The sequence below is a fragment of the Dipodomys ordii genome, unplaced genomic scaffold (genome assembly GCF_000151885.1).
Source record: "Dipodomys ordii isolate 6190 unplaced genomic scaffold, Dord_2.0 Scaffold116, whole genome shotgun sequence".
NCBI classification, from domain to species: domain Eukaryota; kingdom Metazoa; phylum Chordata; class Mammalia; order Rodentia; family Heteromyidae; genus Dipodomys; species Dipodomys ordii.
In genome coordinates this window covers 3,793,498-3,805,855 of record NW_012267332.1, presented here as the reverse complement: position 1 = coordinate 3,805,855, position 12,358 = coordinate 3,793,498, and the positions used below count along the sequence as shown (strand labels likewise).

At 47.2% G+C, this 12,358-nt stretch overlaps 1 protein-coding gene across 1 annotated transcript in view; it reads left to right on the top strand.

The window, feature by feature from the left end:
- The first annotated feature begins 254 nt into the window (after positions 1–254).
- The window catches only part of Slc16a2 (solute carrier family 16, member 2 (thyroid hormone transporter)), a 129,356-nt gene continuing 117,252 nt past the window's right edge, over positions 255–12,358 (top strand). The window contains exon 1 of the mRNA XM_013028884.1: positions 255–846. Coding sequence (XP_012884338.1) covers positions 375–846 — 472 coding nt within the window. The 5' untranslated portion in view covers positions 255–374. The remainder of the gene's footprint in view (positions 847–12,358) is intronic.

The window sequence follows — 12,358 nt, the reverse complement described above, 5'->3', positions numbered from 1 at the left end:
TAGGGGAGTTGGCGGGAGGCAGCGGTGGCTTGTGTAGATAGGCAAGTAAGAGGGAGGAGGAAGGGCTGGGGAGAAGAGAGAGGCTCTAGCCGCTGCCTGTTGAGGGAGGTAGAGGTGGGCGGGAGGAGGGGGAGGAGAGAGAGAGATGACATGGGAGAGGAGGAGGGGGGCTGGTCGGGGGAGGAGGAGGAGGAGAGGGCTCGAGGGACCGTCTGTCGCGGGACAGGCTGGCCAGCTCAGGCGCGGAGCTGGGAGGAGGAGGCACTGGCAGCGGCGGCGGCGTCAGTGCTCGGAGAAGCAGCAGCAGCAGCCGAAACAAGTACCAGCCACACAGCGGCTCGTCTGGCCCGAGCAGCCACAGTCCCCTAGCCGCGATGGCGCTGCAAAGCCCAGCTAGCGAGGAAGCCAAGGGGCCGTGGAAGGAGGCAGATCAGGAACAGCAAGAGCCAGTAGGGAGTCCGGAGCCTGAGCCTGAGCCTGAGCTGGAGCCGGAGCCAGAGCCGGAGCCGGAGCCGGAGCCCGAGCCCGAGCCCATGCCAGTGCCCCAGCCCGAGCCCCAGCCTGAGCCCCAGCCGCAGCCTCAACCCCTGCCGGACCCCGCACCTCTGCCGGAGCTGGGGTTTGAGCCCGAGCCGGCGCAAGAACCCGAGCCCACGCCCACCGTGGAGACTCGCGGCACCGCGCGTGGCTTCCAACCTCCCGAAGGTGGCTTCGGCTGGATGGTGGTGTTCGCGGCTACCTGGTGCAACGGCTCCATCTTCGGCATCCATAATTCAGTCGGAATCCTCTACTCTATGCTGTTAGAAGAGGAAAAAGAAAAAAATCGCCAAGTGGAGTTCCAAGCAGGTGAGTGGTCCCACGCGCCCCACCTGGCATTCTGAGCAAGAATGGCCCTTTTCCCACGGCCACCTTCATACCTCCTAGTTCGTCCTTTGCCACCTCTTGCTGATTGCCCAGGGCGCGGATTGCGGGGGGGGGGCGGTTCTAGGCAGCCTGGGTTGTGGAGATTAGAACTCAAGACGTTCTGGGACTTTCATTGAACTCACACAAGCCATGAACTTTTTTTGCCCTGGGATAATCCTTTTGGATTTGTTTAAAGTCCTTTACTCGAGTGTGCTGGGGGAAAATATTTCTAAGCTTCTATTTTTTTAGGGGGGGTGGGGTGTGGTGGGGGAGGAGGCGAAGTCATGAAAGAAAGGGAAGAGTAGTTGGAAGGCGGGGCAATTTCAGAAAGAAGCATGCGTGCGGCCATCTCCGCAACAGTCCTCCAGTGTTTTGAGGGGGAGCAGAGTTGTTTTCCGTCAAAAAAACTTTGGAAATGCTGCTGACTCTTCAGTCAGAATCAATACATGGCAGGTGTGTGTGTGTGTGTGTGTGTGTGTGTGTGTGTGTGTGTGAATGAAAGGAAGAGCTGGGATGGTGACTTCGATGGGAGTCAAATTCATGGCAGGTGTGTGTGTGTGTGTGTGTGTGTGTGTGTGTGTGTGTGTGTGTGTTTGTGTGTGTGTGTGTGTGTTGGAGTGAACAGAGTGGGAATGGGGGTGTGTGCGCCTCCTTGCCTGCCGTGATTATGGCCCAGCCAGGCCAGCGTGGTCCACTGTCGCCTTAGGGGAGCTAGAGGATCTCCCTGCCCTCTGAGCCGAGCCCCGGAGCGAAGCGATCAGGGAGGCGGTCCCCTGGATCTCCTGCCAGAGACGCGTGAGGCAGCTGGCAGGCTGGGCCCTGGGGCTCAGGGCTCACTCTGTGCCGCCCTCCCACAAGCCATGCTCTCCAGGGCTCCCCGGGCCTCTCCGCTAGCCGTGGGGTGCCTTATTCTTTCTGCCTGCAGCCCTTGGAATGCCAATCCTGCCTCTCCCGCTTTCATTTGGTCCTTCCTAACACTAGTAGGTTGAATGTGTGTGTGTGTATGGGGGGGGGCATAGCCCCTCGCCTTTCAGGCCTTAGGGCTCCAAAACCCATGCACGAGCCTGGATGGTATGGAGGACCCAGGTGGGCTTGGAAGAGTCCAAGGAGCCTTGTTTGTTTGTGGAAGAAGCCTTTTCGTTATTCTGCCTGGGGATCTTAGGACCAAGCTGGGGGCTTTGGGATGCCCTCTTTCTAAAGTCTGGTGCTCTCAATCCCTCTCTCTCTCTCTCCTTCCCTCCGTCCTTCCCTCTGGTCCCCAGGACAGCTGTAGCCAGGCCACCACCCCAAGTTCACAATTTGGAAAACGGTGGCTTTTCCACTATGCTGTATTTTTCTGGAGCAGACAGGAGTTCTTTTCTCTTGCCTCCACCCTCCCAGTGTGTACTTCTCCACCATCTAAGGGGGAAGCCTGGGAATTAGGATGTGAATACACAAATCTTGAATTCTGGAGTGTCACCCCTACATTTCTCTGCATCGGACCTCTCTCATGGTCCTCAACCAAGGAGTTTTGTTACATGTTTGCAGCTTCACTGGACAGCCCTGGCAAGAGGGGGATTGGGGCTCTTGGTGCCTCAAACCTTGTGACCCACTGGCACAGTGGCATGCTACAGGCCCACTTGAAGAAAGCTTAAGTGCAAGCCAGTAGCTGTCAAGGGCCATCTCAGGACCGCTCATGCCACCTGACGCTGCAGTGCAAGGGTCTCTGGACTGTGTGGAACAACTTTTGAGAAGGTTGCTTCCCTACTCTTGCCTGGGATCACCTTTTTCCTGCTTTGGTGCAATTTTGGGGCTCTTGGCTAGGGCCTCTGGTTGTTGCCTAGGTTACATTGGGTGGAGGAAGGTACCTGCTGAGCATTGCCCCATGGTTCAAGGCAGGCTGATGACCTTTGAGAGTCAGTGACAAGTTTGGGTGAAAGTTGAATGGTCACAGTGGCAGCCGGGCTGAAGCTAGGGCCTGGCTTTTATGTGGTGTGAGCTGGCTGAGAGCTGGAGCCTTAGGACTATGTAATAAAGCTTGGAAAAACCACTATTTTACCAGGAAGAGGTTCACTGCTGGGGAACAGACTTCAAAGTAGGTGATCATAGGACACTCAGGGGGAGGGCTGGCTGGGACTTTCCGGTCAAGACCTCACAGTGCAGCTGCAGGGGGGCGGTGGTACAGTGGTCTGTGCAGGGGTGTGGCCAGTGTGTGCTCTGACAGACCAGGTCCACTGAGGAGCTAGGTTCTTGGCTTAAATTATGGGGAGTATAGGTCAGGAAGGGACAGAATGGAATTTTGTGTGTCCCCAGGGTCTCAGAATACTTTGGCTTGAGTCCCTGCTGGGTTGTATCTTGAATTCACTAAAGTTATTTTTTGATACTGGAGCTTCTCAGGAACACGTCACTTTTTATTTTGGAGAAGTCAGGAACATCCTACTACATTCCGGAACTTTCAGAAAATTCTCATCCTCAGCACTACCTTTCTTGAGCTCCACAGCTTTCTCAAGCTACCATTTCGATTCTGCAATTCCAAATGTCTCCACCAGCACATACTTTCTTCAGTTGACTCAAAATGTTCTGGCCACCTGTGCCCCAGCCCTGGTATCTTAAAAGGATGGAAAAAGCTAATACTTCACAATTACCTTTCTTAGTAGCTGAACAGCTTTTCTGGGTGTTTCTGAGTCCCAGAGAATGGTAGTTTTGATGTTTAAAAGGTAACTTTATCCCAGGCATCCTCTGACATGGGCAAACGCCACAGGAGAGAGAAAAGATGTGGAAGCGGGGCTATACTAGAACACGCAATATATGGTGTTTGTTGGACTCTGTAATACACGGTTTTGGGGTGTCACCAATGGTGTATTTTGTGTCCTCTTTATCTGTTTGAGGGAAGTCAATTTTCCCTGGCTTCCAGACCATGGGAGGACTGGCAAACCAGAGGTTCCTGAGAGGAAAGCAAATAGGAACTGGGTTGGGGAGAAAAAAGGAAAAGATTGAGAGAGAAATGAAGCTGGGCACCAGTGGCTCATACTTGCAAACCTAGCTACTCAGGAGTCTGAAATCTAAGGATCAAGGTTCAAAGCCAGCCCAAACAGGAAAGTCTGTGAAACCTTTATCTCCAATTAAGCACCAAAAAAAAAAAAAAGCTGAAGTGGAGCTGTGGCTCAAGCGATAGAGTGCCTTGAGAAAAAAAAGCTCAGGGACAGTGCCCAGGCCCTGAGTTCAAGCCCCAGAGACAGATTGGAGGCAGTATGGAAGGGGGAATGAGCCTATACTTTTGCAGAGATTGTGGAGATTTTGGGAGTCCTCCAACCTAGACCAAAGAGCAGGAAGGACAAAAGGCAACCAGGCAATTTTGTGGGAAATCTAGGCCAAGGATGGCTTTCTGGGATGACAGGGGAGCCTTTTGTGGGAAAGAGGAGCAGGGTGGTATTGGTTACAGTCCCCATCTCAGCTCTGAAATCCTAAATGGGGGTGTGGTTAGGTTTAGGGGTTCAGAAAATAAAGGCAGAACAAGCTGGAGCTTCTGACAATGGATTCACACTGAAGGCTTTTTGAAAGTACTTCAGAGTAAACCTGTTACCCCGCACATTCCACATTGACTCTCAGTCTAGCACTGGGCCATAAAATATGATGAGAGGCATTGTTTTGCCAGGTTATCTTTTTTATTAGTGTATATTAATTGTTCCAAGGAGATTTTACTGTGGTAGTTCACACATGCATGTATTATTCTTTGATCTTATCCCTTCTATCATACTCTTTCCCCCTCTGCCCTCCCCTCCTATTTTTGATCTCTCCTATTTTTTCGACAGACTGCATTGTGCTTCTTTGTACTTTCTTCATACATAGACACAATTTTTTGTATTCTTCACCGTCATCATTCTTTTTCCTTTTCTCTCGCCCTTCACTCCACAAAACAGTCCCATTATTGCAGTCATGTTTATATATGTATGTAGGCATACGAATGTATGTATGCATATGTATAGTTTCAATTCTGCATATGAGAAAAAATGTGACCTTTATCCCTCTGAACCTGGTGTTTTACATATGAACTCCAGTTTAATCCATTTTACGCCTGAAAGTAGCATGATTTCTTATTTTTTTCTTTTGTGCCAGTATTGGGGCTTGAAATCAGCGCCTCATGCTCTCATCGGCTTTTCTCTCTAGGCTGGTGCTCTACCACTTGAGCCACACCTCCACTTCCATTTTTTTGCTAGTTAAGTGGGAAATAAGACTCTCTTGGACTTTTCTACTGGGGCTAGCTTCGAACAATGATTTTCAGCTCTCAGCCTCCTGAGTAGCTAGGATTACAGTTAAGAGCCACCAGTACCTAGCTAATTCCTCTTTATGGTTGAATAATACACCACATTTTCTTTACCCGTCTATCAGGTGTAGGGCATGTAGGCTGATTCCATAGCTTGGCTATTATCAATAATGCTGCAATGAACATGGGTGTGTGTCTCTACTGTATTCTGACTTGCATTCTTTCAGATCTGTGGAGAGTCATTTTTTATTGGATTATTTAAGTTTAACCCTTGAAAGTTTCTGAGGTGGAGGCAGGGTTGGGCCTCTACCAGGGAAAGCAACAATGTCTAGGAAGGCTCATTACTGGTATAAAATAATTCATGCTGATTGACTATTGATGGAGAATTTTCTGGCTATGGGAATGAAAGGTTTACTCTGCCTTTGGGTGAATCCAAAGTTCCAAGGAGGGTCAGTAGACTGTCTTTGTCCTCTCAGTTGTAGGATTTTTATTGCTTGGTTCAGTGTCTCACTGACTTTACTATCAAATTGTTGAGTTTGAGCTGGTTCATGCCTGTAATTCTAGCTACACTGGAGCCTGAGATCTGAGGATCATGGTTCAAAGCCAGCCCTGGAAGAGAAAGTCCATGAGTCTCTAATCTGCAATTAATCAGCAAGATACCTGGACTGGAGGTATCATTCAAGTGGTAGAGCATGGGCCTTGAGCAAACAGTCAGATGAAAGCACAAAGCCCTAAATTTAAGCCCTAGTACTGGCACAAAAAAGCTGCTTTTGGAGCAAATCTGCTAGCCTCTTGGCTTTGGCTGAAGACCTTTCTTATTGTCCAGAAGATGTAGGTCATGTTGGTTCAGAGATGGCTGCAGGCTTCAGGGCCATTGGCCAGGTATCTTGCCTCCTCTCCAGCCAGACTGGGGCCCAGATTGTGCCCTTGATTCATACTGGAAAGGATGATGAGAGGTTGGGACATATGGAAGCCAAATAGGAGGCTGCCTGTTTTTTATTTGTTTTTTAATTTAATTTTTTTTTTTGGTCAGTCATGTGGCCTGAACTCTGGGACTGGGCACTGTCCCTCAGTCTTCAGCTCAAGGCTGGCTCTCTACCACTTGAGCCATAGCTCCACTTCCAGTTTTTTCTGCTTATGTGGTGCTGAGGAATTGAACCCAGGGCCTCATGTATGCAAGGCTAGCACTCTACCACTTGAGCCACAGTGCCACTTCTGGCTTTTTCTACTTATGTGGTACTGAGGAATCGAACCCAGGGCCTCATGTATGCAAGGCAAGCGCTCTACCACTGAGCCACCTTCCCAGTCCCTTGAGGCTGCCTGTTTGAGCTGGGACAACTGGTTGAATTTGGATCACTGGCTCACTGTCCAATAGCCTAAAGTGCTCATTCTACTGCCAAAAAGACCTTAGGCCAATTCTGGGTTACCAACACCTGACGATTTCAGTGATAGCAGCTAAGCAGTGACTAAGAGTTACATAACATTTATACCTAACTTGCTCAGTGACTGAACATACTGTTCATCTCTCTCTACCCCAGATAGCTGTGAAATGCATTTTTTCCCCTCAGTAACTGGCCTTGAACTCATAGCTTCACTCTTGCTCAATTTGCTTGTTTGGCACTCTATCCCTTGAGCCATGCTTCCAGTCCCATTTTATGCTGGTGTTCTGAGAGTTGGAGTCTCTCAGACTTTTCTGCCTAGGCTGGCATCAAACTATAGGCCTCTAGATCTTAGCCTCTCAAATAGTTAGGATTACAGTGATGAGCCATCAGTACCCAGCAAATAAGAAAGTTTGTCTCTAAAAACTTTCTAACTCCGTTCTGTCCTTTTGCAATTGAGTGCCCCTAGTCTTTACTATTAACCTAGCACAGATTCATTCCGACAAAGAAAAATTTGTTGAGTTGCCTGAATTGGGGTGAAGAAGGATATTGGGAAAGCAAGGAAAAGCATAGACATTACTTCCCTATTTCTTTTATATTTAAAGACTATGGGGCTACTCAGGCATAGAGTGTAGTTAAAAAGGCCCATTCTGTTTTACCCAGTATGTAAGGGCAATTCTCAGTATACAGCCACTTCTCCCACAATGCCCTGCTTAGAAGAGAACTAGACCTCCAAGAGAACTCCCTCAACTTGGCCCCGCTGCAGGCTAGCAGGGTGGGTCTGTATGCTGTTGTTTCCCAGCATTTGAATCTGCTCTTCAAAAGCATTAAACTGAAAGCATTTCCTCGGGCCTCAGCTTGGACCCCTCTCCTGAAATTTAATTTCCCACAGCTTGCTCTCATTTCTCTGAAGTACATGGTCAGTGTGACCTCAGTTTGCTGTAACTTCAGACTACAAGAACAAATCAAGATTCCCAAATGTGACACAGAGATTCCCTTTGTGTGTATGGGAGGAGGGGGGAGCTTCAGATATAGCATCTTTAAAAAATTTAATTGTTATATATGATGTACAGAGGGCTTACAGTTACATAAGTCAGGTAAAGAGCACATTTGTCTTTGGACAGTTTCACCCTTCCTTCGATCTCTCCCAATTTTTCCCTCCTGCCCCCCCTTAAGTTGTATAGTACATTTTCAACAGTGTCTAGTGAATATCACTGCTGCATTTGTTCACCCTTTGTCCCTCTATTTCTGTGCCCTCCTTACTCACCCAAAAGACAGATAAATGAACAAACAAGACTAAAGAAAGCAAAAACAGCAACAAAGAAAAAAATCCCTCTCATTTCCATTTCAATAAATATTATTTTATATGATCAGATGCACATAGGCATGGAGTCTTCTGCTTCTCTCCTGAGTATCCTTCTTTGGTCTCCCAGTACAGACACAGAATCTTTATAGCTGGCTCAGGGATCTCTCTGTAGGGGTCAGGTGGAAAAGGCTGTTGCTTGTGGTCTTAGAGAAACTACTACTGGGTGTTCCTGGTCTTTGATCAACTTCAGCTTCACTCCAGGCTTAGTGAAGTAGTATCTAATGAAGTAGCAGGCATAGAACTCTCTTTTCTTTTCCTTGGATTTTTTTTTTTACTCTCGACATTGCTAGTATTTCCTCCTATGAAGAATAAACGAACATCCAGGCTGGTAATATTTTCAGAAATGTGTAAAGGATGCCATCTCAAATTTGTGTTATTGTTGTTTGAGACAGGCTTTTCTTAAGCCAAGTTGGCCTACCACTCCCGATCCTCCTGCCCCAATCTCTCAAGTGACAGGATTCCGGGTGTGCACATCATTATGCCCAGCTCCATCTCAACCTTTTCAGTAGACCTATTTCCCTGGAGGATGCACTTTTTGTTGTTGTTGTTGCATTTTGAAAAGAAAGACTCATTCACTCCTTTCAGATGATGTAAATGATGGAGTAGAATTTCCTGTCTTGAAGGGACTTCTCACTTTGGGACTGAATGAGTAAATTCTAGAGAAAAGACTTCGTTATTAAACCACACACATGTATAAAGCCATGGATTATAAATATTCCATGGTAAATAACTCTATTCCTAGCTGCGTATCCAGTCAGGTTTGATGGACAGGGACTTCTGGAGGGGATCCTGGAGCACTTGGGCAAAGCACTCAGCCTGGGAAACTTGCTGGATGAAGATGATGCAGACCATATGGGCAACATTGTCTTTCTTGGCCTAAGTTCATTTATTACTACCTGACTATAGGGCCAAGAACCATTTATAGCAATATTTTGGCCAGTTCTGGGGCTTGAATTCAGTGCCTGGGCCCTGTCCCTGAGGCATTGTGTGCTCAGGGCTAGCGTTTTATCACTTGAGCCACAGCACCACTTCCAGCTTTTTCTGAGTAGTTTACTGGAGATAAGAGTATTTCAGACTTTTCTGTCCAGGCCGACTGTGAACCATGATCCTCAGATCTCAGACTCCTGAGTAGCTAAGATTACAGGGGTAAGCCACCAGTGCCTGGTTGCAATTATTTTTGTACTTTCCTTATCCTGCATCCACCCTAGTGCTCAAACAAGACTGGGGATAGCGTTTAGGCCACTCTAGACCTCTGTTGCTTCAGGGGTGACAGAAGACTAAGGGACATGCTCTAGGGATGGGTGCTATGGCCACTAATGAGAAATCATTGGGTATCCAGTTGTGGGTGGCAAGTGTGGTCTGTTTGGATGGCTTACAGGGTCATCCTCCTCATGTTGGCAGTCTTGTTCTTTAACTTTATCTTCTCTTTTGCCTTTTCTGGGTTTGGTGAGAGAAGAAAGAATAAAACTAGCTGTTCCAACTGCTTACTTCCTCAGTTCCTTCCATTTTCATGGTACATTTTTATCATGTTTGGTAGACATGCTATCTCTATTCCTACTAGTATTATTCTTTCTCTTCCTTTTCTTTCTTCCAACTGCTCAGTTAGAAGAACAACTGGGCCAGGCGACAGTGGCTCATGCCTGTAATCCTAGCTACTCAGAAGGCTGAGATTTGAGGATTGTGGCTTAAAGCCAGGTTGGGAAGGAATGTCTGTGAGACTCTTATCTTCAGTTAACCAGCAGAGAACTGGAAGTGGCACTGTGGCTCAAAGTGATAGAGTGCTAGTCTTTAGCACAAAGAGCTCAGGGATAGCACCCCAGGCCCTGACTTCAAGCCCCACAACTGACCAAAAAAAAATTAACAAATGTCCTTGTCACTTGGACTCCTTTCTCTTTAAAACCTCACCATCATTACCCTCCATCTTCTTGGCCAGATGAACCTACTGAGATTTCAGATTGGGTTTTGCTAACTTAAGAGTTCTGGTAAACTCTACCTGATCTCTAGAATCTTTCCAATTAACCACTGAAAAGCCAGAGATAGAGCTGTGTCTCCAGTGGTAGAGCACTAGACTTGAGCGCAAAAGCTCAGGGATGGTGCCCAGGCCCTGTGTTCAAGCCCCAGTACTGGCACAAAAGTGTCTCTTTAGGAAAGATGGAGAAGGGACAGGGGAGTTCTCAGGCTAGCTGCTCTCCTGTAGACTGCCCAGATCCTGTGGATCTGCACACCTACCATCTTACCCACTCTGACACATGCACTCATGTGTCCATACCTGTGTGTATGTATGTAGAGCTGGGTGAGTGATGTCTGTCTGGGCCAATTAGCACAGTTTCTTGAAACATGGTGCCTATGGGACTGAGGTCATAGGATCAGCAGCTTGTTAAGGTCATTGGACTTGTCATGGTCCATTCCCTTTATACAGGTCATCCTCAAGGAACTAGGTAGAAAAATGGAGACGACTCAAGTCAGGAATGGTGGTTCATGCCTGTAATTCCAGCACTTTAGAGGCTAAGGCAATAGAATTGCAAGTTCAAGACTACTCTGGGATACCTAATAAGTTCCAGGTCATTGTGGGTTGCATAGTGAGAGACTCCCATTTCAAAAACAACACAAAACAAGCCAAAGAGTACTTCAAGCCCTCTTCTATTGGGAAAAAATGTGAAACATACAGCTACCTCAGTTCTCTATCACAGTGAGATTCCCGTGTCAGCTCCTTACTTCTGCCATGTACCTTAATCATAGTAATAGTAATAATAATCAACATTCACTTCACAGTTAGCCACTAACTATATATGACACTAAACACTTTTACTTGGCTATCTTAATTCTCAACAACCCTGTGAGGTAGGAATGTATCATCGCTTCAGAGAAGCACAGAGTTAAACTTGTCTTGTTCAAGTTCATCTGGCACACAGTGAAGAGGCAGGATTTAGTCTGAGATACACTTAGGTAAAAATCCTGCTTTTAGACATCATCCAACACATGGTACAGATGTGGGAGCAGCTACCATGGGAACCTGCTGCAGAGGTTTTCCATTCCTGTGGCCTCTGGGTATCTTCCTAAGGAATAAAATGAGATGACAAGAAGTGGTTTATAAACAAAAGATGCATATCTTGTTTATTGTAGGCGGTAGATCTTTAATTGCCTACCTCTCTCTACCCAGTTTGTATGAGAAGGCTTGAGTCCAAAAAACTGCCAGAGAAAAGTCACTTTTTTGTTGTTGAACACTGAATAAGTACCCTGTCCCTTCTAGGCTTCAATATTTTTTTTGGGGGGGGGGTCGGGTCATGGGGTCTGAACTCTAGGCATGGGCGCTGTCCCTCAGCTCTTCAGCTCAAGGCTAGCGCTCTACCACTTGAGCCACAGCGCCACTTCCGGCTTTTTTCTTTTTGCTTATGTGGTGCTGAGGAATTGAACCCAGGGCCTTATGCATGCAAGGCAAGTGCTCTACCACTGAGCCACCTTCCCAGCCCTAGGCTTCAATATTTTAATCTAGACAATGACCCAAATAGTATCTATTTTGATAAGACTGTGAAAGATCAAATGAAATCCTGTGTATGTCAGTATGTCAAAGGCCTTTGTTAATAATGAAGTGGTTGTTGCATCTATCCATCTATCTATCTATCTATCTATCTATCATCTATCTATCATCTGTCTATGTGCTGGTACTGGTGGGCCTAGGCACTGTCCTTTAGCTTTTCACTCAAGGCTGGTGCAGTACCACTTGAGCCATACCTCCACCTCCTACTTGTTTTGCTGGTTTATGGGACATAAGAGTCTCATGTACTTTTCTGCCTGGGCTGGCTTTGAACCACAATCCTCAGCTCTCAGCCTCCGTAGTAGCTAGGATTACAGGTGTGAGCTCCTAGCATCTGGCTTGTTGTTGCTATTATTAAGTTCCTTTTCCTAGAAATGGAATAATGATGCCTTTTTCTAAATGTTTTTCTAAATGTTTCCTCCCTACTCCATCTCTTTCTCCATCTTGCCTCTGAATTCTTCTGCAATTTGACCTGAGGTGTCCTGTAGCTAAAGATTCTTGTATTTTCTTTGTTCCTTAGCTCCCTGATGGGGAGGGTGAGGGGGGGGGGGGGGGGCAGGGTGAGAGGTAGGGGGTTGGGGGGGGAGTGTGAGATCCCAGGTCATATATATTCAAGGAAACAAGGCATGCTGAAATATTTACAACACTTGGCAGGAGCTCATAAACCTCCTTATGAGTCAAGGACTGAAAGTTGTTCGTAGGAATTGCTAGGGGGCAGCAAGTGGTGGGGTGGAGTTAGGGTGTCATTTCCTCCCGAGGGTCTCTCACAGACCCTCTGTTCTCCTGAAGGTAGTGAGGAAGAAGGAAAGGGATATTTAGGGTCAGAAGGTCTGGGCAGAGGACATTAAGCATAGAAGGAGACTTGCTCCTTTGTGTTCAGCTTTGGAGTAGGCCAGTTTCCTTGTGTTTTAAACAGGATAGTCCCAGAGAAC